The sequence below is a fragment of the Genypterus blacodes genome, unplaced genomic scaffold, assembly GCF_046128005.1.
Source record: "Genypterus blacodes isolate CSIRO-AG114 ecotype Tasmania unplaced genomic scaffold, CSIRO-AGI_Gbla_v1 ptg000055l_1, whole genome shotgun sequence".
NCBI lineage: Eukaryota > Metazoa > Chordata > Actinopteri > Ophidiiformes > Ophidiidae > Genypterus > Genypterus blacodes.
The window spans coordinates 1187471-1211955 of record NW_027466867.1 but is presented as its reverse complement, the minus strand read 5'-3'; the positions used below and the strand labels follow the sequence as shown (position 1 = coordinate 1211955).

Below are 24485 nucleotides of genomic sequence, written 5' to 3'. Positions count from 1 at the left end.
TCTCTCTCGCTCTACAACAGGAAAGGGGCCATCTTGTGGTGGTTTGTGAGAATACACCGCTTGTTTCAAATTAACAAATGATTTATTCAATCATTCAACAAGTTACAAGCATTTTCACGTTAAATTGTTATTTAAGACAATGACTGACATTGACACACCTTGGGCCCGTTTTTCCTCCTCCTCCTTTCGTCGCTTTCTAAGAGCAGCACCCGAGGGCTTTGACCTTTTCATTATGAAAGTTTTTTTTATGTCTGACAACAACACAAGCGTGCGTGACATCCACCTTTCAATAGCGCCAACACTGTGGGGATGATGCGCGCTACGCTAGGGTGGCCAGACGTCCGGCTCTAGGCCGGACAGTCCGGCTTTTCAATGCCCTGTCCGGCGTCCGGCGGTGTTTATAAGTTCATATATGTGCTTGATGTGCTTCAATGCCAAGCCGGACGCGTATTTGTCCTCCTTTTTTAGGCACTACCCACACAGCAAAAAGACTCCACGGGTTCGCCGCGGAGGTATCGCGGCTTCCGAAGCGGACCCGCGAAACGGACCCGTATCGGCGTCCACTTGCCCGCAATGTCGGATCCGCTGATTGGCTAAGAGCGGTGTCAGATAAATATCCGCTATATCATTGGTTAAAAACGTAAACAAGGCTCCGCAAGTGTGTGTCAATTTCACTTATTACTGCACAGAGGTGTACAAGAAGTTCATTGGAAACAAAAAAAACTCTTGGATGCAGCCAGGAAAGAACAGAAGTATTGCAGATAGACAATCAACTATTTTGGTGAGTACACAAGTCTTATGATTTCACTGAGGGGCTACATGAAATATTCATATTTATTGGGTTGAAAACAATACAGATTTTTGAAGGTTGATAACAGTATTCTTGCTACTTTGCTATTTGTACCAGTCCCTGCAGGATATAAACAGGCCGAGGGGCAGTGGGGGCTTGGAAGCCACGATGACAGAGGTGCTGTTGTCTCCTGAGCTGCTACATGTGAAGAGACCCAAATACTGACACACACGCGCGCGCACACACACACACACACACACACACACACACACACACACATACAGATGAAGACACTGAAGACAAGTCCCCAAATGACTGAAGCACTTTGGAAATGCTATACTTTTTGAGCAGTTGAATGTTAATGTTGTTTTCTTTACAATCTCCTTTGTTGTTAACATCAAAGGTTATTTATGCTTTTCAAAAAAGCATTTTTTTATTATTTTATATGTGACCTGTTATTTGTTTTTTACATTTGAGTCGACACATGTTATGCTTTGTGGCACAAAAGATTCATCTCAGTGGTCAGTTTTTGAACACCACAATGTATTGAATAAATTCAAATACTGTGAATAAACACTTTTGGACTTTTCATTGATATTTTTTCCTATTCAGCTAGACAAACATCTTCAAACCGCACAAAATTATATTGTAAATGAGAGTACAACAGAGTCCTATGTACACCATGGTAATTTATTGATATGCCGCATAATGTCCTCCTTTTAGGTGTTATGGAAATGGTCAACCATGGTCACTCACGCGCCGGAAACGTCCGTTGCCGGCACGCTTGCCGGTGAAAATCACGGACAATACGTTTTTGCCTTTAGAGTATTTCCGGCCACCGTGATCACTGTCCGACATAATTAGTGGGTCTGGACGATATTTAACCCGGAACCAGTTTTGCGCGGGCGCCGGGAACGTCCGTTGCCGGCTTAAATCACGGACATCACGTTTTTGCTGTTGGGCATGTATCAGAACACACCTGGGTTTAGCTCTGATTATGTAGTGAAGTTGTGCATCATAAAGTCATCTTATTCTAGTTGTAGACGCACAATGCAGCCAGGCCGCTACCCCTGCCCCCACCTTTCACTGTAAACAGCGGGTCAGGTTCAGGGCGACAGGTCATGATCTCACACTCACAGATTCAGACCAGAAGTCAAAATAATTATTAACATATTTATTTAAATGTACTTTATGTGGATTGCAGTTTGGCGCCCTGCCGACCGCCCGGTTCGCCCATGCCCAGGGCCGGGCCTGGGTGTCAGTGTCTCCCATTAGCCCTGGATGGGACCGTCTGTTTACAGAGAAACAGGCTCAGGGCTCCCACTGATTCAGCGTTATGGTAAGTTGTATTTTTCATGCACTTTACATTTGTTTTTGTGGTGTATCTTATGTTTAAGGCATGTTTAAACGTTACCATAGCGACCAGAGAGCGTTAGGGGGCAGAGAGGATGTTACTCATGTTATGTTGTTGGCGCGATGTTACGAGAACGCTGCTGATAGAGTTGCGAGTACACATTGGATTCCCGTTTATTATTATATTTAAATGCCGGTCGTATCATTTTATTTTGTCGTATTTATCCGCAACACCTTAAACACCGGTCCGTGAAAATATTTTCTGAAGTAAACCGGTCCGTGGCGCAAAAAGGGTTGGGACCGCTGATGTAGATGCTGCGTTTGAAAAGTTTGGAGCTCTAGCTCTTCAATTAACCAAGATATGGGATTTAAAAAAAAACAATAATAGCTCAAATCTACGTGGTAGCAAAATATCAATATATTCTTTAGTGATCTCAGTTGTGTGAGGACTGTAAGGTTCACGTAAACTGGCTTTAAAATGGACGCATATAATGTAAAGTTGTGATTGAATAAATCATTTGTTAATTTGAAACAAGCGTGTGTATTCTCACAAATCACCACAAGATGGCTCCTTTTCCTGGTGTAGAGCAAGAGAGAGAGAGAGAGAGTACTGCTATGTTTTGATAAAGTAGAACTTCAAACTCTAAACTGAGGTCGAACCTCCTCCTTGGCTGAGTTGTGGCGCAGTGATCTTGGTTTCACTCCTGTTTATGGGAGGAGCCTAATGTAGAGCAGTCATTAGCAGTACTCTCCATCTACACCAGGCAGGGTGACATCTTGTGGTGGTTTGTGAGAATACACAGCTTGTTTCAAGCGAAGAAATTATTTATTAAATCATAACTTTACATTATATTTGTCAATTTTAAAGCCAGTTTTCATTAACCTAATGTTCCTCAAACCACTCAGATTTCTAATAATTTTTTGGGGATAACTTGCTACCACATAGATTAGGACTATGTTGAGTTCCAGTCAAAAAGTCAAACTGTTGCCTCATGACCGCAAGGTTGTGAGTCCCAGACCAGGCTGTCAGAGCACCGACCCAACATCAGAGCCGTTGGGTCGGTGCTCTGGTGAGTCAGATGGACAGATGTTGTTTAAAGCACATAACTTGACAAAGGAAAGAGTCCTAGGATTTCAAACACAGCATCTAGATGGTAGGAGGGTGCATTGCTGTAAGTTTTTACTCAAATTCTCACAAAATACCAGTGTAACCATGGACCATATTGGTCATTTCTGTAAAAAGCCCATAACTTGGCAAAGGAAAGGGCTAGAGCTCTAGGAAGATCAAATCATTTGATGGCTGCCCCAAAAATGTTAAAACCGCCATTGGGTGGCAGCATGTCTGCAATAAAATTTCAGATTTCAAAATCAGCATCTACAGGACACGAGTATCATCTTGTGTAAGTTTCGGGCAAATTTAATTTTTGGTCCGATTTCCCAAAACGACAGTGTAACCACGGACCAAATCGTTTGGACCACCCAGAATCAAAGCTAGCAGTTCAGATCAATAGGACCAGAGGAGTCCACATCGGGGACATACTGAAGCATAGGGACTGAATCAAGTAGCGTTAGGACAACATTCATGATCAAGAGCAAATGTGACAGTAAGTGCAACATTTTAGGAATTGAATTTGTGGGTTTAAAGTCAGCCAGAGGGGCAGGGGCCTAGAAGGGCAGGAGCCCAGAGGGGCAGGGTCATGAGGTCAGAGCTGCCCCATATCAAACTTTAAATTTATTCAACGGCCCATAGCTTGGCCAAGGACACAGCTGAAGGGCTAGTGCTCCTCCTGTACAACAAAGTATTTCAGATGGACTTACTGATTTGCTTCAAAGTGAGAACATGCAACAAAAGATTCTCCTGCCTCTCTATCTCTATCTCTTTCTCTCTCTCTCTCTCTCTGAAAGCAAAGAAAAGGCATCAAGGACACACCAGGGTGCACTCACGGTGAAAACGCTTTGGCTCCTAAAATAGTCTCTCTTATGTCGGGGCGACGCAGGTTAGAAGGTCAGACGCTGGTTGAATGGAGCGAACGGGACTCGACCTTTAAACAAACACACACACACAGACTTCTACCGTCTGCGCCGATATGTTTGTATAGAGAGAAACAGATAAAATACTGGTCAAACATGTTTCTATGGCAACCTAAACATTTTCTCAGCTTATACTGGCAGGATGAAATCGAGTGGGATTTCAATCTTCCATATCTCGCTTTTGAGTTAACTCAAACAAAGAAACTGGCCTTGTTTTGAAGCTTTTTAAGACTAAACCACCTTTTTGGCGTGATCCGTGGTGAGGCGTCGCTGTACAAACACATCTGCGAGACACCGTGTGATCGAGATTTTAATGAGATGATATATTCACGCTCGTCCATGTGCATCACGTGACGCGCGCATGACGTCAGCAAAAACGGCCTGAACATAGAAAACTAACTTAAGTCATTTGGATACAGTGTATAAACAACAACAATAACAACAAAAAGCTCCATAAAGGTGAAGTAATACATTCACTACATCGTTCAATTATACACACACACATTTACACGCACTAAATACTGCAATTAAGGCAAAAGATGCGACTTATGCAAACACATGGACTGAATGAAACGGATTGTGTTTACATGCCTGAGTAAAGAGTCTGACACATTCGCGTCGCTTTGCGGCGTCGACAGGACTCCTTCAGTAATGGGTGTTTTGCCGTAATCGCAGTTTGGACGTGCATATACATGTGTCGCTTTTGTGTTTAAGTCGGGTTGAAAGTTTTGGTTCCGGATTCAGCGTCATCCTACAGCTCAGATCATCAGTCTGAGACGATGTCGATTAGAAATTCTCCCGTTTGTTTAATACTTATTAACCAACAGCGCGTGATGATGACAATGAGGAGGAGGATGGTCCGTTGGTAAAAGCTGAGCCCGGCGTGTGTTGTTGAAACTGAATCCCTCTCCTTAAGGCAAAAAGTGATCCAACACACACACACACACACACACACACACACACACACACACACACACACACACACACACACACACACACACACACACACACACACACACACACACACACACACACACACACACACACACACACACACACACACACACACACACACTGTAGCGGCAGCGCGGAAACACATAGATACATTATCGTTTGAATTTTAAAAAAAGTACGATTAAACAAATAAATAAAGTGTGTAACTGCTGCAGGTGTGGCAGTCGGGGGGAGGAGCTTAAGTGTGTGTGTGAGGACAGGAGTTCATCATCTTTATACCCTTTGGAATTCCTGATGTCCATGTGCACTTTGAGGACGATCCTCCTCGTCTTCTCCCATTTGGGACGGAGGAAGATGGGCGGACGGAGGCCACACACACGCCAAAACCTGGGCACCGTGACGATTCACCGGTTTCAGTGTTCTCCTTGGATGATTCGCCGACACTTCCAACTGGTGCTCACCAGGAGAGAGGGGGGAGATTTGGGAACGTCAGCCGGGCAGACACACCTTCCCGGCAAACAGCAGGCCAACTATGGTGAAGAATATGGAGAGGACGAAGAGCACGTAGGAGGAGCCCACCACCGTGTTGTTGGGGAGTTTATACGGCTGCCCGCCGACCTCGCTGATGTAGAAGCCGATGGGGAAGATGAGCGCCGCCATGCAGAGGAGGACCACTGTGACGAAGAGGACAGACAGACAGGACAACACAAACAGTTGGTTCCAGCATTAAAGGGAGTTAAATCCGTGGACATGTCTTTGGAAAACAGTGCCTGCGTTTGTAGCTAACTAAACTTCTCATTTCATGTTTTGAAGCTTCCATAGGCTTCTCACAGCTCCACAGGTCCCTGGGGATCCGTGTGAGGGTCTGTGTGCGCCAAAAGGCTCCGACTCACAAAGAAACAACATTCACCGCTTCACCGTCATCTGCTCGCTGCCGTTATTTGCCTCAATCTGGTCGCCGTGTGTGGACAAAGTGTCCTTGAAAGCAATAATAGCCTCCAGTGGGAGCTGGCTCACTGCTTTTCTATATTTAGAGCCGTAAATAGCTCGGCTGCTCTGCTCCTCTCAACACACAAACTCCGTCTCCTCTCCCTCTTGTTTGTTGAGTATCAATCAGAGCTCTACAGCCAAGATGGAGGTCGTTAGTGCACTCAGAGCGGCGTCCTGATGTTTGAAAACGCTTTAATTTGAAATGAAATTGTAATTTTATTTTGGTAGAGAATGAAACGTGACCTACTGCCCATGAAGGCGATCCAGCGGGCGTATCGCGTGGCCTCCCGCCGCCAGTGTGACATCACCAGCAGGCCACAGGTGACGGTGAGGGAGATGATGCCCAGGATGATGAAGAAGAGCGTGGTGATCCACTCTGGGGGCAGCTGGGGCGGGATGCAGATCCGGTCGCGGCCGTGGATGGTCTGACACTGCCGGACCAGGCCGACGGTCACGGAACCTGAGAGAGAGAGAGAGAGAGAGAGAGAGAGAGAGGTCAGGAGGAGGCGGAGTCACAGTGATGCTGCTGTGGACAGTTACATACTCCAACGTGTTCTCACACATAAAAATAAGAGATGAGATGCGTTTTACGTGAATGTAGCAGGAAGCAGAAGCGCCGTTTCCATGGTTACCTGGAGTACTGAAGTGGAGCTGCTGACCTGAACTCTGCTCCGGGTCGGGCTTTAACAGATCCAAGAGGGAGTTACAGGATTCAGACGGGCAGGATATATATTTCAGAGGGATGTGAGTGATAGAACTTTAACTTTGCTCTTTGGTATCACACACACACACACACTAATAAGCTCGCGGCATCAGCAAGTGTGTTTACGTCTTTAATGAGCTCGCTCGGCTCATAACAACCGCGTACACTTGGCGATACTTTGGCCCGGGGTGCCGTAACGACCTCCCAGGTGACACAGAGGTCGTCTGATAGCGAGGACCCCTGCCGTCATGGAAACAAGCCGCCGGGCTCCTACACCAACAGGAGCAGATCATTTTGGGGGCCTGAAATCAAACCTGCTGACTGTTGTGACAGCAGAATCTGGAGCCGTGTTCATGTTACAGACACTGATGAGTCCTTAATGCTTCCTCAGGTTCAGATGGACTCATTAAACATTTAACACAAAGCTTAGAGAGCCGGCCAGCAGCAACAAATGCATTTCCATATTTCATCACGGCTGTGTGAACGCGTACTCACTCCGCTGGAGGGATTATATAAGCGCTGCCGTGGTACAGCCGCAGATATAACGAGACTTAATGATGGCAGGGGGAGGGGGCGGAGCTTAAGGGGCCGTGGACCCTCCACCACATCCTCCTGCAGCCTGACCCCCTGTCCCCCTTCAACACACAGGATATCCTGTTCCCTTTCAACATGTGCTTTCAGAGGACAGGGTGGGGAACAAAGTCAATACCGCTGCTTTTTATCTCACACACACAGAGAGAGAGAGAGAGGGGGGGGGGGGAGAGGAAGATCAGCAGAGGAAAACCAGTTCACCAGAGAAAAGCCAGTTATTCTGTCAAGCAACGCAGAACTTTGGAGTTTACTGATATTCCAAAAAATATCTGACAAATTCCTGCACTCCACTCCATCCATCACTTACACTTACACACACACACACACACTTGATGACAGTGTTCCTCTCTCTCTCTCCCACGACATCACTAACAAACACTTCCACCCCCCCAGCTAATCATTATCATTATCAGGCTCATTCACGGCTGACAAAAGGCGTCCATGCCATGGTTTCCCAGCATCTTCTCCTGAGAGGACCTGGAGAGCAGAAGCCTCAACGCAGCGAGATCGTTAGTCTCTCTGTTAGTGTTTAGCTTCTGGACTTTGCATGTGACATCACAGCACACTGCCCCTTCAATCTCACAGGCTTAGGGGTCTCTGGTGGAGTTAAAGTTCTGTTCACGTGAATCAACCTAACACAGGATTGTAAAGACACTAAAGTGTTTCTGCAGCTTTGTGTGTGCAGGCTCCATCTTCACCTGGACCACCGGTGTGATGTGTGTGATGCTTTCAGCCCCGTGAACAATGGAGAAGCTTTCTGAGATCCTGTGTAACATGAAGAAGTGTCCCAGCTGCAGCCACACCCACTCACTACTTCCCTTTCTGCAATGTGTCTCGGCAACTGCAATCAATGAGGAACACACACACACACACACGCTGCATCTGCGGATCAGATTCTGAATTAGAGGTAAACAGACGCGTGGACGCTCCTCAGGCTCCTGCACGGCCTCTCCTCTCCTCACTGAGTCGTACAGATCCAGAGACTCTTCACTTATTGTTCCCATCGTTTCCCAGCATGCACTTCTAACGAGGACGTCCCTGGAGGACAGAGATGGACAGCAGCAGCAGCAGACCGGAGTGAGGCAGATGATGCATTCATTAGCCTTCATCTTAGACCCATCTTCATCCCATATGAGAACTTGATACTCTTCTAAATGGTTTAACCCTTTCAGCCCCTGTGTGTCTGATCAGAGGTCAGTGTTGCTCTGCAGTCACAAGTCTCAGATTGCGGTAACTAGTCAAGAAATAAGACTTTTAACAATGATGCATTCAGGGACAGCTCTTCTTGGTAGTATTGTCTTACTTTGGAGCATCAAAACACATGATTTACTTGATATAATTAATATATTTAACGGCTTGTTGCGGTTCAAACATGTAAATAATGTAACAAAGTTCGCTTGTTGAATTATTATTTTCCGGTGCTTTCCTCACCTGTTTCCATAAGTTTGACAAATTAAACTTTAAATCTACACAACAAAGTCAAACTGCATCATCACCTAGGTAACGGTGTTTATGTTTAGCTGGAGGAATATTATGGTTTATTTACAGTGAAATCCAAGATGTCAACGTACCGGCAGACTCTCCCGTGTTGATCCAGTCCGGGTTGGCAATGCTGGCGATGGCGAAGATGTCCGCGGCGAGGAAGAGGCATCCTGAGATCACAGTCAGTTTATCCATGACGGAGCTCCGAGGGTCCGAGCCGAGATCTCACCTTCACGAACGGGGACGCAGGACATCCAGAAAGTCCCCCCTGGTGGCTCGGTTGGCTAAACCCGCGGCTCGCGTCCCGTCACCGGGCACATCCTTGCAGCGATGCGGTCGGCGTGCTCCACTTTTATCATCGCTTTAGAGCCCCAGGTGAGAGTAACAAAAGAGAACAACAAGCCCTTTAAAGAGTCCAGCAGCCCGACTCGCTGCTGCTGCTCCAGCCCAGGAAGAGAGGACCGCCGCCCGGGCTCATGGATCAGCTTACCCCCCGGTGCAGCGCCCCATCCTGGCAGGTCGAGCCACAGAAATCGCTGTGTGTGCGTGCGTGTGTTGCCGTAATCGCGGATTAATTTCCCAGCGGAGCAAAAAGCGAATTCAAGCCTTCAGCAGTTTGCTCTCCTGGCTGTGCGCTGCTCTCCTCGGCTCTCTGCCTCCATAACGAAGCTTCCCGTCTCTGCTGGGCGAACTACCAGCCAAACCGCCGCCCATGCTCACGGCAAACCCGCTCCCCCCGGAGCTTCAAAAGGCTCGATTCCGCCTCTAAACGCCTTTCGGTCGCCCCTCCTGTCCGTGCAGAGCGATGCTGATTCTTCCCTCAGCTCAGTTCAGCTCTGCCCCACTCTGCTCGCGTCTTGGTGTGCTTTGGTCAAATCTCGCGAGAAAATCCGCGATCAACCCACATCGCCGCTACCTTTGACCACAGATTATGCAAATTGAAATTATGTAAAGGAGTTGGGTAAACAGTTGGACTCCCACTCTGTGCAGCATACACACATTTACATTTACACATTCTGACCTACAAAGACTCAACTCACTGCAATTAGAGCGCAAACTCACATTTTAATGGCATCCAGACTGAGACAACAGACCCGACGCAGCTCTGTCAGGTAGATAGAATTTATTCATTATTTTACATCAGCTATACAGTTCATGTGGACCTATGACCCTGCCATGCACAAGGAGGGAGACATCACCTGAAAATACACGGCAGCACCAAGGAATACCTAAACAAGCATGGAGACGAGTTTCAGAGCGGAGTTACGACAGGCGATGACCTCACTTCTCCCTAAACTCAGAGAAGTATCTACTTTCATTCTTATGGCAGTCGTGTTGAATACGAGGCGACAAGGGGGAAGGACGTTAGATCTCGTCGACAAAGGGTGTGTGTGAGAGGTTGCCGCTGGACGCCATCGTCTTCTTGCCCAACATGAACGTCTTTGCGGCCTGGAATTACAAAGCAGCCACAAGAGAGAGAGAAAGAGAGAGAGAGAGAGAGAGAGAGAGAGAAAGAGAGAGAGCGTCATCATTAACTGGGACACACACCGAGGCGTGGACCAAACCTGGGCAGAGGATCTAAATTCTTACGTTGGAGACGTCGGTGAGGGAGACGTTGTCGATGCTTTTAGAGATCTCCTCGGCGGAGCAGAAGGCGCCGTCGGCCAGGGCCTGAGTGCCCAAGGCGTCCAGAAAACCCTCTGAGGTCTCCTGGGACATCAGGAGATGAGCTGTCAGCTGGGCCCTGCAGGGAACAAAGAGGAGCTCATCATTGGCTGGGAGCTGCTAAGTACTAAGGTGAAGTAGGAAGAAGGAAGGTGAGATGAAATTACACTAAAAGCCTTGCAGTCTTGTCTCTAATTAAGTGTTGTACACCTTTTGTGCCACAGGAGGGCAGTGCATGCTGCCTGTGCATTGATACTGACTGACAATAAAGACATGGTGCGTGCGTGCGTGCGTCTCTTACTTGGCCTGAGTGAGGTCTGCGGCTGTCACTGCTCCATCAGCCACAGCCTTCACCTCTCCGATAGCAGCTCTGATCACCTGCAAGGACAGAAAACACACATGAAGAGAGCAGCAGGGAACAGGTACGGGTGTGGGCTTGGCTCAGGACCCTCGGGTGGGGGAGGGGAGAGGAGGGGGCGCTGATGATACTTACATCTCCAGCATCTCCAGCCTGGGAGATGGTGTAGATCCCAAACAGGCCGGAGTCAGAGTATCCCACATTGAAAGCGCTGACCTGCAGAGGACAAAGTGAAAACAATGTGGAGCTCAAATACACACACACAATCATGACATCAAACAAATGCCACCGCCGACTACTCACGTCAAAGGGGTCAGCGGTTGCCTTGGCGACACCCTGTACCAGTTTGTTGGTAGAGTTGGAGCCCCTCTTGATGTGCGGGCCGGCGCCCAGCAGATGCTGCAGCACGCTGAAGGCCACAGCCTCGCCGCTGCCCGCCGTCGCTGCCTGGCTCACCACCGCAGAGTGAACCACACTGGAGGTGCTCTGCAGGCGGACCTCACCTGAGGAGGAAGAGGAGGAAACTCAGCTGGGCGTACAGGGGGTTGACAGGAAGTGGTTGGATCTGGAGTTTGACTGCACCACTCACCTCCACGATACTGAGCCCCGGCCCCTGTGGTCCCTGAGCCGCTGCGGATGTTGAGGAACTGCTCGCCCACCTGCTTGAGCACATCGTGATCCACACCTGGAGGGAGCAGGGAGAGGATTCACTGTGTGAGCCTGAGTTATGTGGGTAACGGCTTTTAACTTCATTCATTCATGATGTCATGCCACTCACCGAGGCCAACCAGAGCCATTCTCGCACTCGTAAAGTTATTCTGGACAAACTGCTGCAGCTGGAGAGCAGAAACGAGTTTAATGGAGCGTAATGACATCATCAGATAAAGAGTGAGGTGCTGACAGAGCGCTCACATGCTGGGACTGGATGTGGCCGACCATGTGGTCCGGACAGTAGAGGGAGTTACCCAGGACGTTCTTATAGGCTGCTGCATGCAGAGCTTCAACCACGCCTGGAGAAGAGAGGGATGGAGGGAGGGAGAGAGAGAGAGAGAGAGAAGAGAGGGAGAGAGAGAGAAGTCAACTCAAACTCAAACCTTTGGTAAACGGGTCAGAAATCTGTGTGTGTGTGTGTGTGTGTGCGTGTGCGTGTGTGTGTGTGTGTGTGATGGCTGACCGATCTGAGTGCTCTGTGCCGCCTGAGCCTTGTCCATCTTCACCCGGGGCGTGAGGTCTGACACCTCCCAGGGCCGGAACTCTGGAGCGGTGGTGACGTTGATCAGATACTCCATCACCGTGTCGCTGCAGAGAGACAGACAGGAGAGGAGAGGGAGGGGAAACAGAGTCAGAGATACAGACGGAAGGTTTTTCTCAAAGAAATGACAGATCTACCCTCCATGGACTCACATGTAGTCTCTCAGGCAGTCCACTGTGTAGATCATGTTCTCTCTGGTTGACGTCACACTGCAGGGAGAAGCACGCACACACACACACCCCTAGGTAAGAACAGGCAGGCATGGCTTTACTCTCTCCATGTTAACTTCCTTGGCTTCTGCTCACCTCAGGCTGCCTCCCACTGCCTCCACACCATGACAGATCTTGAAAGCTGAAGCTCCTTTAGTTGTCTAGGCAACACACAAACTCTCAGTCAACGGCCAGCAAGTCAATCACGTCCCTAACACGCATTATGAAGCCAAACAGTAGAGACGAATCACACATGGGCCTGTGTGATGATGTCATACCAGGTTGGAGGCCAGGCGGAGCAGGTGGGTCACCCCCTGGTTGTCAGGGGTCTCATAGCGACAGCCTGACTTGATGAACACCCCGATCTTGGAGGCAGGGGAGTAGTTCTCCAGGGAGGCGATGACCAGTCCACTGGGCAGCTTGGTCACCTGGAGGACACACAACACAAGTGTATAAGCACACACTCCTTCACAATTCCATTGCAAACAACATGGCAACAGTAGGAATGAGACGTCAACGATCACAGACCTGCACTTCCTGCGGATGAAACCCGACATGCTGATGCTCGGCCGTGCGGGCAGCCTGGGCGGCGTAGAGTCTCCTCTGACAAAAACACACACGTGAACATTAGTGTGACGTCACACTGACTGATCAGGTACATACACAACGATCCATCAAACATCATCGACAACATTGGAAAGCTTCACACACACATTCACAGCCTCACTCTCTCACTTAGGTTAACTGTAAGCACGTAAACAGGTTAGTTGGTTTCAGCGGCCCGTGTGCGGGTTTAGAGGGTCTGACTGAGGGTTTACGGGTCTAATGCAGGTCTGTAGGGCTTGAAGGCTCCGGTGTTGCTGTTGTCCGGTTCTTGCCTCAGGCTCGTGACCCTGAACGTCTCACGCCCGCTGCCACACTCTCAGGGTCAAACCGGGCCCGGGAGACGCTTCTCTCGCTCCGGTAGATAACAGTGCGTTAGTTGTGTTAAACGGAGTCCTTACCGATAACTGACCAATTCCCCGGATCCCCTTCATCTCCGTTCTCTCCTTCAGCCAGGACGCTGGAGCAATATGGCTGCTGCTCTGTGTCCTACCCACAATTCACCGCGGGTTCAGCCAGCCTCGTTCTTGCTCGCGATGGTACCGCTGTGTGAGAGCGAGCGCCCTCTGCTGGTATGAGGGCGAAACTGACTCAGCTAAATAACCACAGAACTGAAAACGGAGATCAACAAAGTAGAATATCCATTGTTAAATCATTTATTATACTATATATAAGTATTGAATGTGTCAATACATGACACACAGTAGAAGCTTAATGTTGAAGTGGGTTTTTATTTACATGTGTATTTGATAGAATACTCAAACACAGGAAACAGTTTTGGCCCCTAAAATAGTTTCCCCTGTGTCGGGGGGATGTTTGTTGGAAGATCAGAATGTGATTGAATAGACCATTACAAACACAGACCTCTGCTGACTGCGTCCAGATATATGTTTTTGATAGCGTAACAAATAAAATACTTACACAAGCGCCGCCCCAGCCCTAGTTAAGAGACCAAACACCTCAAAACACAGCTCTCTGAATTCAAGGAAAAGGATGAAGACACTTTAAAATTAAATTGTTTTTATTAAAAATCAGCTTATAACTATGCAAACTTGAATGTTGACTTGGACTCAGGTCCTCAAAAGGTAACAAAAGGAAAAAAAAAATAGAATTGTATTTCCATTTCGTGCACAACTTTTTAAATCAAACAGAGGGGGGAATATCTTCACTCTGAAGTTGGTCTTCCCCATTCAACAAGCAGATTGTTACGCACGGTGACACAAAACAAAAAGAAATCACACGAGAAGTCTCTCAATGGACATCTGGACGGACTGGATCTGAGGTTTGAGCTGAGATCCGTCCTTGATGGTGACCGAGGTAGCGATGACGGGGCGAGACACCCCGCAGGCCCGGCCCAGGGCCTGCTTGGAGCGGACAAAGACATACGGGACGTTCTTGTCCTCGCACAGCAGCGGCAGGTGGAGGATGATCTCCAGCGGCTCAGCGTCAGCAGCCATCACAATGAACTCAGAGATGCCTCTGTTTAAAGTCTTAGTGGCTGAGGGCGAAACAGATTAGAGTGTTACAATACTGTTTGTATTACACAACTTTCTCACAAATGTTTAAGCAGATCACCATGACAACTCCTGAGTATTCTATGTTTAATCTGACCAGAAAACCAATGTTTGCAGTAAGAAAGTTACAAGACATTGCTTGGTATGTTTGCGGCTTTCAATACAAACATATTGAGATTCTGTAGTGAGCACTGATCTGTAATCCGCCTGTGTTCTGGTTGCAGCAGTCACGTGTATCCATATAAACTTTTACAACAGTTTAACTCTTGATTTAACTAAGTCATTACTCTATGTACACGATCAATCTCCATATCCCATTAACCCCTTGTAGTGGTACAGTGTCTCACCTTCGTTGGCTCCCTTCCTCAGCTGCTTGTAGTTGGCGGCTTGCTGCACGAGATCCAGGATCGTCTTGGTCAGCGTGGCGTCGGCCAGCGGGTAGGCCTTCGGGTTCACCTGGGGTTCAGTCTGACCGCAAAAAGAGGACAAAATCACATATTAGCAACGTTAGAACGGCAACAGGGCGAACAAACACGACTAACGCGGAGTTTGAGGCTCGAACTCTGCAGCCTGAACTAATTCCCCCAGCAGCTAGCTAACAGCTACCTAGCATGCTAACTTTGGTTTATTAGCGTAACGCTACTCACCATTGCGGCTAGTTTGTCTTTTGTCTCTGCCCTCTCGGCGAAATGCTTCACGGAGGATAATCCTCTTTGAGTCGAGTTTGGGAACAGAAAGAAGATAGTCGCTGTAAAGACGTAGAAGTGTCGTTAAATCGCGCTAAACACTCGCTAGACTCTTCGGCATACAAGTGGCTCTGTCGTTTACCACACGTGTGAAGTGTCGCACATGCGCACTAGCGTCACCGGAAGCTTAGCACCGGACGTTGTTCTCATTAACATAAGGCAGCAAAACAAGGAAACAAAAGTATAAATAAACACGTTAAGGTTTTTCTTTTAATCTTACTTATACATTAAAACGTAACATAACGTTAACGAGATAAAAATAATGATCTATTTATAATAATAATTATCTGAAATAAAATAATAGCTAGTTAGATTGGGCGTAGTTTTATTGTTGAGGGTCCGGGTGGGGCTCAAGACAAGTAAGTTAAGTGTAGTTATGCATGAAATACACCGTAACACACAAATAATAAATCAAATTATAATAATAAATTCAATAAAATAAATTATAAATTCTTGTTGCGTTTGGGGCCCTCCTCCAAAAAGCACAGGAACAGTCGAGTTCCTGTGCGCCTGTGAGTTCAGCAGTTGGAACTTCGAAAAGTCCGATCACGTCCGGAAAATAAACAGACAACAGGAGCAGAATCATGGCCGCGCCTCCTGTCATCATCTGGGGGGACGAGGTGAAGCGTCTGCTGCGCTACACGGAGCTGATCCCGCGGCTGGAGGAGGCCATGGGGACCTTCTCCAGGCGGGGGGGCGGCGAGGTGGTACAGCCTGTGCGCACCGCGGTCCCCCTGCAGAAGCATAACGGGTAATAGTGTGTGTGTTCGTGTGTTTGTGCACGACAGTCAAGTTCATTATTTATTAGTTATTAATTAGTATTATTAGTTATTTATGTCCTAATGCTGTCATGTACTGTTCCCCCCATTGTATGTACTTCGTACCCCCTTATTGTTTGTACTTATCTTGTACTTATTATCTACTTGCATTCTTGCACTTTTTCATTATTGCACTAGTTGGGTGATTTCTGATTTATGGGTCTTGTTTTTTTCATGCTGTACTGTAACAGTAATTTCCCTCGGGATAATAAAATGTCATCTTATCTTATCTTATCTTATCTTAATCAATCACACACATTGCATTAAACATTACAGGTTTATGTTGCTGATGCCCGCGTACATGGAGCATGAAGGAGTCCTGAGCACAAAGGTGGTGTGTTTCTACAAGAGGGATGCTGGTTCAACTCTGCCTGCCATACAAGCAACAGTGATCGTGATGGATCCGGAGCATGGCAACGTCAAAGCTGTGAGTGCTGCAAACCCCTTTAAGGCCTTGAATGCATACAAACAAACCAAGAAACAAACACAAACATAGAAGTCGTCTGTCCCCCCTGTGTGTCCCTGCAGGTCATAGATGGACATGAAGTCACAGCCATGAGGACGGCTGCAGTCTCAGCCATATCTGCTAAAGTAACTGTTCCCTCACTGTATGATCACAGCCGTTGTACTCACTGGTATGTAGATTTGCTCTGTTGTAACTTCACCTGTCTCTGGTTCCCTGGTAGCTGCTGATGGCGCCCAAAGCTGAGGTCTTGGCCATCTTGGGGAGTGGCAGCCAGGCCCTGAGTCATTACAACGTCTTCACTGAAATGTTCTCATTTAAAGAGGTAGTTACAGAGGAATCAGCTGATGTATGAACACACCACAAACAGGTTTATGGCATTTGGTTGTAATTCTAACTACAGTGTCCCCCAGGGGTCAATTCTTGCTCAATCTGTTCTGTGATCTTGCTACAAACATACGAGCAGTCACACAGCAGCTGGATCTCCTCTGTTCAGGTCCGTGTGTGGAACCACAGGAGAGAGGGAGCAGAGAAGCTTGGCCTCTCGGTCAGCGGCCCCGTGAGGGTGTGTGACTCAGTGGAGGAGACGGTGAGGGGAGCGGACGTGATCGTGACCGTCACCAGAGCCACGGAGCCGGTGCTGTTGGGTCGCTGGGTCAAACCTGGAGCACACGTGGCTGGTAAGAGGGATCAGCATCACAAATTTATACTCACATAAGTTGCAGTTCTACACGCACACCAACACGGGTCAGCAAAGAGGAGAAATTCATGTTAAATCTGAAAACGGAGCGTATCGTTGATGTGTTTGTGTCCCGTGGCTGAGCAGCGGTGGGGGCGTGCAGGCCGGACTGGAGGGAGCTGGACGACGACTTGATGAAGGAGGCGGTGGTGTACGGCGACAGCAGGGAAGGAGCGATGGCAGAGTCCGGTGATATCATCCTGTCCGGGGTCAGTGTAACCGACGATGATGGGAGTGTGTGTGTGTGCCTCTGGAACATGTCTAGTCTATACTGTGCATCTATTCTCACACAGGCTGAGGTGTTCGCTGAGCTCGGAGAAGTCATCAATGGAACCAAACCAGCGCACAGAGAGAGGACGACGGTGTTCAAATCCCTTGGTAAGCTGGACTGTTTCATGTTGTCATGGTTGCCATGTTTGTACCTGTAACAATCTCTTGATTTTGCACCGACAGGAATGGGAATTCAGGATGCAGTTTCTGCTAAGCTGGTGCTGGATCAGTGGGAGTCCAAAGCCACCCAGACATGAAGAAGACATGGATGTAGTAAAGCAGCAGAGCCACAGAGCCTCACACTGCTGCCTCTATGTGCTTAGAGAGAGGATAAGAAGAACGCCAGGTCACTTAAAATGAATTTATTTGCTTTATTAAAAATTAAGCAAATTAAAAACTACATTTAGCAAGAAAATAAATCCAATTGTACTTCCTTTGTGCCAGAGAGACACTCCAGACCACACAAGCATTTTGATCACTGCTCATTTCAAAACATAGTGTACTTAGGGGGGAAACAGCGAAGAAGATCAGAATGTACAACGTCAGAGCGCCACAACAGTAACAGATGATGTCAGACTGAACGACTCAGACCCAGGTTAGTGTGTAAGTGTGTGTGTGGACTGACGTGAATGGATCCGACCTGAACAGCGATCGTGACGAGGCGACGCTGGAGAGTAAAGACGCATCGGCTGTATTAGATCTGTGGCCGTGGAAACCGTGAGGCGGAGGATTGAAACGTTGGAGGCTTGAAAGCGTCTGTGGACCAAACCGTTCACCTTGGAATACTGTTTAGAGGACGAGACGTGCAGGAATATGAAGGAATAAAGCCATTATCTTGTCTGCCATGGTGCATTACAGGAGATATGGAGCAGATACTACATTTAATAGAGATACTACGCTGAGTTTACATGATCTGATGCTTTTCAGGGGGGAAACTGAGTCTGAACCTAGAACGTCATGAGGAGGATTTTGTGTCAGCAACCGAGTTTGAGGTGCACTTTCCCCTCGCCAGACATCAAAACGCCGCCCTGTCCTTCACTTGCCTATGTTCTTCCACTCCTGAGAGTCGCCCTCACACCTTTCAGCAGCTGCAAACACTTCTTTATCCGTCATTTAGAGTTCATCACAAACAATCAAAACCGTTTTTTTCTTTCTTCAAAAGTAACAAATGCTGGTAGTGTATACAGGGGAATAAAAACAAACCTGCTGACAAATCAACAACATGTTTAGTGACTATAGAGTTATGACTCGACGTGGCGGGGGAGGGGGAGGGGGGTTTGGCGATGCTGCAGTCGAGTCCCGATGTAAACAAAATAAAGGGGGTCCGTCATTTAATCTGCCAAAACATAAACTTCATCAAAGTCATCAAGAATCTCTGAGGGGAGCGAGGAAGAAGCGCACGCAGCACGGAGGAGCCCCGTCGCTTATAGAGTTACATCTTGGATCATTCTATGATAAAATAAGCCTTCAAGTACGACTACTTCACGATATGGGAGAGGAGAGGAGTGACGTGGATGCACATGCGTTTATAAAATCCTCTCCATTCTAAGTAAAAACCCCAAATCCCCAAATTCTGCCGTCACCGTCTCCGTTCCCGTCCTTCTGAGAAGATGAGCCTCTGACCGCGCGCTCTCTTCCTCTACTCGCCCGCGCTTCTGACACATTTACAACAGCGTGCACTTCCTCTTCCTCTTCTTGACGGGCGGGGGGCACAGGACCGCCCGGATGGCTTCGTCAAACACCGTCTTGAGGCCGCGCTGCGTCAGAGCTGAGCACTCCAGGTACTTCACTGAGCCTGAGGGGAGGGAGAAATGGGATCAGGGGGGTCAAACGGGAAATCTGCACCTCAAACCACGATGCGTTCATGGCGGTGGACTGCTGGACTGACCGATCTCCTTGGCCATGGCCAGGCCCTGCGGGTAGATGATGGGGGAGAGCTTCTTCTCCTTCAGCTTCTCTATGGTGTCCTTGTCGTCTCTCAGATCCAGCTTGGTGCCCACCAGGATGATGGGCGTGTTGGGGCAGTGGTGTCTCACCTCAGGGTACCACTGGAGGGGGGGGACGAGGACAGAGGGACAGATCAGAGGGCGGGAACGAGCAGCTGGGCTCTGGCGTTTCAGATTTAGCTCTGAAGCCTCCAGACCTCTAAGAAGGTCAGGAAGCTGCTCTGCCACATCAGGGTCAATATGAAGTTCTCACCTTGGCTCGGACGTTTTCAAAGGAGGCGGGACTGACCAGAGAGAAGCAGATCAGGAAGACGTCCTGGGAGCGTAGAGAACACACCGTTACATAAGACACAGACATTTAAAAACACATCATCATCTTTAACCAGACAGTATAGAATAAATGTGTGTGGATTAATAGACCCCCGTATGTGAGGAGTGAGGACTGATTGAGTTCTGTTCCCCTCTGTGTGTCCGGCACAAAAGCCTGTGTGTTGTGGAAGCGCAGGGCCGAACAAGAGGGCCCATTCACGTCCTCCAGACAGTGTATAGGTACCGTGGAGACGAGGCTCTACTCTTAGCTGAGGACGGACACACACACACACACACACACACACACACACACACACACACACACACACACACACACACACACACACACACACACACACACACACACACACACACACACACACACACACACACGCTCAACTCAAGATTCAGCGCGGACAAATTGAGAGCAGCGGCGGGGCGATGGGGGCAAATGCTGCTTGTGTAAACATTGTTCACAACAACAGTCTACACACTACAGCCGTCTGAGTCCAGCTGTTGTTCTTTGTGGGTGTGTGTGTGCGTCTCTTATGGCTCAATGCAGCGAGCTCCGTTTGTGTCCGACCAACCCAGCTGGTTCCATTACATCAACCGATTATGTTGTTATAAGAGGCGATGAGAGACAAGAGCAAAACCTTCAAACTACACAGGTGAGGCTGGCGTACCGTCTGAGGGTAAGACAGCGGCCTGAGACGGTCGTAGTCCTCCTGTCCCGCTGTGTCCCACAGGCCCAGGTTCACTGGTTTGCCGTCCACCATCACATTGGCAGAGTAGTTGTCAAAGCTGCAGGGGGGAAAGGGAGCTTGTGAAGTGAAGCCTGTCTCGGTTTGGGGGTGGGTGAGTGTGTGTGTGTGTGAAGCCAAAAGAAGACAGAGATTTTCCTCCATTGAATCAGAGGAAAAAGATGACAGAGTTTAACAAGACAAGAGCAACAACGCAATTCAATAATGTATTCAGAGATGCAGGAGGATTTGCTGGCCAGAGGCTTTGGCTTCATGTTACGCTGCAGATGTGAAGCACTCAGGCTGAAGGTGTGTGTGGGTGTGTGTGTGTGTGTGTGTGTGTGTGAAGAAAGGGAGGGGACCTGCGTCGCTTCAAAATGCGTGTGTGACTTACACGGTGGGGATGTACTCCCCGGGGAAGGCATTGGTTGTGTAGCTGATGAGCAGGCATGTTTTACCCACAGCCCTGAGGAGAGGAGAGGGGAGGACAAAGGAAGACAAAGACGGACAAGTTTAACAGGGAAAACACAATGACTGAGCTGGAGGGAGACTCCTTCATTTGCATGCATCATCGCCGTGACAACAGTTATATTCTACAGTGGAATTGAAGCAAGACTAGTAATTAAAATACTGACTTTGTTGCGACTGACAATAACACACATTATAGAATGAAATGCCTCTAAACAACAAAAACACAAAGTCTGGCCTCAATGTTTACAAACTATCTTTACCCTTTTAAAGCTCCTGATGTCATGTTAGTCATTTATAAAGGAGAAATACAGAATATGTGCTTCTCACAAAAGTCTCCCTTCTTTTCTATAATTCCAAACAATATTGAAATAATAATCGTTACGAAAATGGATGGATGGTTGGCAATCGTAGTGAGATCGGATTACTGATCAACTCATCTATCAGGTAACACATCCGGGTTCCTGCCAGTCAAAGGTGACGATGACCTCATCCATTTAACACTATATGAGGCCCAATTTAAACTGATATAAAATGTCAATTAAAAATAAATAAAAATTTCACTTTGGGGACTAAATGTGTAAACAAATACGTCATCACATACACACTCAAGGGGGAAACCCTGGATAAATTAAAGTAAAATAAAACGGATTCAAACTTCATTCTAAATACACTTTTTTATATACCGCAGATTAAAACTAGTGCCGTAATTGTCCGACATCACCGGGCTGTAATTAAGTGTAAAGTTTATCAGCTGTAGTTACTTTGGACGTCATAAAAACAAGGAGCTTTACGCTGCGGAGCATTTTAGCTCAACTTTGTTAGCCGCTAGCCAACTGTTGCTACACGGGCCGAAGAAGAGGCTTAACTTTGATTATGTATCGTCATTGTTTCATTACGAGATATGGAATATGATAAAGTCGGCAAACTCACCCGTCCCCCACCACCACACACTTGATGGCCTGCATTGGACGCCTCTGAAAACGTTTACAAGCAGCTCACTTAGCTTAGCTTAGCTTAGCCGACGTTATTAGCTCAAACAAACCGGTCCCGTGTCTCCTGGACGCGGTGTGAAAACAAAGCGAAGAAGACTAAAAAACCGAGAGGGAAGTTTTAACGGTTAGTTTGATAGGAATGATCCGGTTCGTCTCTGTAACTCAGCGACACCCCGGGTGAAATTCCTAAGTTGTAAGACAGACAGACAGGCAGGGAGGCAACACCCAGCGAAACTCTGGAGTAAAGATTGAAACAACGCCCACAGCTGTTCGCTCCATGCAAGTCATTTCCGGCCGCATTCAGGGGCTCCAGCGTGCCCTCTGCTGGCCAAACACGAAACTACGCCGACTTCCACTGGCTATCGTCTGTATCAATAAAATACATGTTTGTTTTGTTGTATTATACATAATGTAGTAAGATTAGCATTATTATTAATTTCCTAAAGAAGAAGGTAGATGGGATTTCGAAAAATGGTTGGCGCATCACTTTAGAAGCAAACAATGTATTCTATCATTTAGAGCAGTAGAGGGCAGTAGTGTACAATGTTGTGTTTTTAAAATCACTGGCTCTATGCAGCAAAAATGGGAGGAAATAAAAACTAAAAATACTACCCAATCATCTTTTTGTCTCATCAATTCTCTCTCACATCTCCACCATAAATGAATCCCTTCCTCCATGGCAACCACATGGTGTCAGTGTGGAATCACTGTCAAAATATGCACACAATTGATACACAACACAAAGACACTACACAGGCATGTGATAGGACACACAAACACATTAGTAATCTTGATTCTGGATTACATTACTGAGAGATTGTCGATTGTCAAGCACCCACAATAATGGGATAAACATCAACATGAAAGTGGGGATAAAAGCCAGGGAGAGAGATTAATGAAGGGTTAACAGGCCTGTTGCCAGCACGTCAGGGAGGCTGTAAAAGCGGCGGGAGGCACACTGAGGGACCTTGATATGTCAGACAGAAGAAAGACATTACAGGGGGAAATCTGAAGGTCTGAATTAAATCCACTTTGGTTGCATGCAGTGGTTAAACGCAAACTCACCTTTCTCACAGGACGACACTTTGACACTTAGCAGATGGCTCCATTCTGTTTACGTGTGCCAGCGCCCCAGCATGCACAATGCCCGGGTGCTGGCACTGGAACATGGAAATGGAACGCAGCCATTATTGTAAGGTTAATACTTACAACAGCTGTGTCTGACAAATCTGACTATTTATCTACCAACAGTGATGTGATGTGCTTTCCATCTGAGCTGCTGCAATTCATTTAACATTCAAACCATCAATGCCTTGCTTCATGTTTACAATCTAGAGAATTAAGGCACTAATAAAGTATATGACGACACAAAGTGGAAGGAAAGCAGCGAACCCACTCACAATCAATAGGATGGATGCAAAAATCAATAGAGAGCCAATCAATGGAATCAGAGGTTACAGTTTGTGATTCCTTTATTTTCAGAAAACGTGTCACTCTGAGTTCTCCTCCGTCTTCCCACTCTCCCTCCATCTGTACGACATTTCACCGGATCATTATGTCCTCCCATTACTTCTGTGCGTAATCGCCAAGATTTAATGACCCCCTGTCACGCCGCCCTCATTTGCATATCAGTCGAATTGGCGGTCTAAGTAAAATGTATACGGACACGCTCTGTAATGGATCCACTGACGGCACAATCAATGGATTGGTGAATTGTTTCCTATGCACACTCACGTAATGGGGATGAAGTCATCATTGGAATGGAGTGAGATGAGAGTCAGGGCTAAATGATGAGTCTGGTGATGGTGTTGCACCCTGGGTTTCAGCAGGCGGGCTGAACCCAGCTGAGGCACTGCTGCCATTTGTGCCTCTATCTCCTCTCCCCACACCACCGCTGTGAGCCGTCATCCCACTGTAATAAGATCCCGCTGATAACTTCCATTCCTATGATTCATTCTCCTCCTCATTTCCTGACATCTGACATATTTTCTGACAGTTTATCTCCAGAGGCGAGGCTGAGAAGGATAATTGGTAAATGTGCATTTCTGATCTGATAACAAGAATCCTATAAGCGAGCCTTTTCATTTCACAGCTGCTTCAAAGAACATTTCCTTTACCCATGAGACACTTCTACCAACAGTCACTCATTCTTCATATGGAGCTATACATCCAGAGTACACACAGAATGCACAGTAGCCATAAATCCTATCGGGAAATACCTCAGCACAGTCAAATCTCTTTCTCTTTAAAGGCACAGATTGTCTGCAGAGGCCCCCTGTTTGCTTCTTCAAACCCTCTTAACCTATCAGACTTCATGTTGTGCTTTGTTGCGCCCCTGTCTGCTGCTTATTATCCACCGGCTGCAGATGTGAAGGTGGCTAAAAATAAGCCTCACCTTTGAAGAAGCCTTGTCATTGGCCACTAGAGGAAGGAGCAGCAGCATCAGCAGCGTCTATTCAAAAGGCCTGCGTTCTTGTTGACAACATGGAATGATGG

At 47.5% G+C, this 24485-nt stretch overlaps 5 protein-coding genes across 6 annotated transcripts; 1 reads left to right on the top strand and 4 right to left on the bottom strand.

The window, feature by feature from the left end:
• Window positions 1-4384: 4384 nt before the first annotated feature.
• Window positions 4385-9759, bottom strand: LOC143002165 (uncharacterized protein C16orf52 homolog A-like). Its single transcript, XM_076152130.1, has 3 exons — window positions 8984-9759; window positions 6366-6578; window positions 4385-5802 (listed from the first exon to the last, which is right to left on the bottom strand). Exons 1-3 carry the CDS (start codon window positions 9087-9089, stop codon window positions 5618-5620), a joined length of 504 nt encoding a protein of 167 aa, XP_076008245.1. The 5' UTR covers window positions 9090-9759; the 3' UTR covers window positions 4385-5617.
• A 180-nt stretch (window positions 9760-9939) lies between these two features.
• uqcrc2b (ubiquinol-cytochrome c reductase core protein 2b) lies at window positions 9940-13495 on the bottom strand. Its single transcript, XM_076152267.1, has 14 exons — window positions 13383-13495; window positions 12907-12981; window positions 12657-12806; window positions 12475-12539; window positions 12322-12378; window positions 12092-12216; window positions 11830-11927; window positions 11696-11753; window positions 11507-11602; window positions 11221-11420; window positions 11053-11133; window positions 10861-10937; window positions 10485-10638; window positions 9940-10343 (listed from the first exon to the last, which is right to left on the bottom strand). Exons 1-14 carry the CDS (start codon window positions 13413-13415, stop codon window positions 10260-10262), a joined length of 1353 nt encoding a protein of 450 aa, XP_076008382.1. The 5' UTR covers window positions 13416-13495; the 3' UTR covers window positions 9940-10259.
• Window positions 13496-13984: 489 nt separating this feature from the next.
• On the bottom strand, window positions 13985-15355 carry snu13b (SNU13 homolog, small nuclear ribonucleoprotein b (U4/U6.U5)). The gene is made up of 3 exons (XM_076151666.1): window positions 15143-15355; window positions 14843-14963; window positions 13985-14479 (listed from the first exon to the last, which is right to left on the bottom strand). The coding sequence occupies exons 1-3, from the start codon at window positions 15143-15145 to the stop codon at window positions 14217-14219; spliced, it is 387 nt and encodes a 128-aa protein (XP_076007781.1). The 5' UTR covers window positions 15146-15355; the 3' UTR covers window positions 13985-14216.
• Window positions 15356-15710: 355 nt separating this feature from the next.
• On the top strand, window positions 15711-17950 carry crym (crystallin, mu). The gene is made up of 8 exons (XM_076151663.1): window positions 15711-15992; window positions 16336-16486; window positions 16588-16650; window positions 16746-16847; window positions 17019-17202; window positions 17349-17470; window positions 17555-17639; window positions 17715-17950. Exons 1-8 carry the CDS (start codon window positions 15826-15828, stop codon window positions 17786-17788), a joined length of 948 nt encoding a protein of 315 aa, XP_076007778.1. The 5' UTR covers window positions 15711-15825; the 3' UTR covers window positions 17789-17950.
• On the bottom strand, window positions 17889-22234 carry LOC143001836 (ras-related C3 botulinum toxin substrate 1). 2 transcript variants are annotated; one of them, XM_076151665.1, is made up of 6 exons: window positions 21928-22234; window positions 20921-20992; window positions 20470-20587; window positions 19731-19793; window positions 19416-19579; window positions 17889-19326 (listed from the first exon to the last, which is right to left on the bottom strand). In XM_076151665.1, exons 1-6 carry the CDS (start codon window positions 21960-21962, stop codon window positions 19266-19268), a joined length of 513 nt encoding a protein of 170 aa, XP_076007780.1. In that variant the 5' UTR covers window positions 21963-22234; the 3' UTR covers window positions 17889-19265. The 2 variants fall into 2 exon arrangements, with proteins under 2 accessions (XP_076007780.1, XP_076007779.1); XM_076151664.1 differs by having other exon boundaries at window positions 19420-19579.
• Between the last annotated feature and the right edge of the window lie 2251 nt (window positions 22235-24485).

Coding starts and splice junctions, on each gene's coding strand:
- snu13b (XM_076151666.1), bottom strand. Junction 14,480..14,842: donor GAGGAAGGGAGCCAACGAAG/GTGAGACACTGT, acceptor TTTCGCCCTCAG/CCACTAAGACTTTAAACAGA.
- uqcrc2b (XM_076152267.1), bottom strand. CDS start 13,415: ATGAAGGGGATCCGGGGAATTGGTCAGTTATCG. Junction 10,938..11,052: donor AGGCTGGAGATGCTGGAGAT/GTAAGTATCATC, acceptor CTGTCCTTGCAG/GTGATCAGAGCTGCTATCGG. Junction 10,344..10,484: donor CCCTCACCGACGTCTCCAAC/GTAAGAATTTAG, acceptor TTGTAATTCCAG/GCCGCAAAGACGTTCATGTT.
- LOC143001836 (XM_076151664.1), bottom strand. CDS start 21,962: ATGCAGGCCATCAAGTGTGTGGTGGTGGGGGACGG. Junction 20,993..21,927: donor TGTGTGGTGGTGGGGGACGG/GTGAGTTTGCCG, acceptor TCCTCTCCTCAG/GGCTGTGGGTAAAACATGCC. Junction 19,794..20,469: donor CGCTGTCTTACCCTCAGACG/GTACGCCAGCCT, acceptor CTACGCTCCCAG/GACGTCTTCCTGATCTGCTT.
- LOC143002165 (XM_076152130.1), bottom strand. CDS start 9,089: ATGGATAAACTGACTGTGATCTCAGGATGCCTCTTCCTCGCCGCGGAC. Junction 6,579..8,983: donor CAACACGGGAGAGTCTGCCG/GTACGTTGACAT, acceptor TCTCTCTCTCAG/GTTCCGTGACCGTCGGCCTG. Junction 5,803..6,365: donor CTGGATCGCCTTCATGGGCA/GTAGGTCACGTT, acceptor TCTTCGTCACAG/TGGTCCTCCTCTGCATGGCG.
- crym (XM_076151663.1), top strand. CDS start 15,826: ATGGCCGCGCCTCCTGTCATCATCTGGGGGGACGAGGTGAAGCGTCTG. Junction 15,993..16,335: donor CCCCTGCAGAAGCATAACGG/GTAATAGTGTGT, acceptor TAAACATTACAG/GTTTATGTTGCTGATGCCCG. Junction 17,471..17,554: donor GTGATATCATCCTGTCCGGG/GTCAGTGTAACC, acceptor ATTCTCACACAG/GCTGAGGTGTTCGCTGAGCT.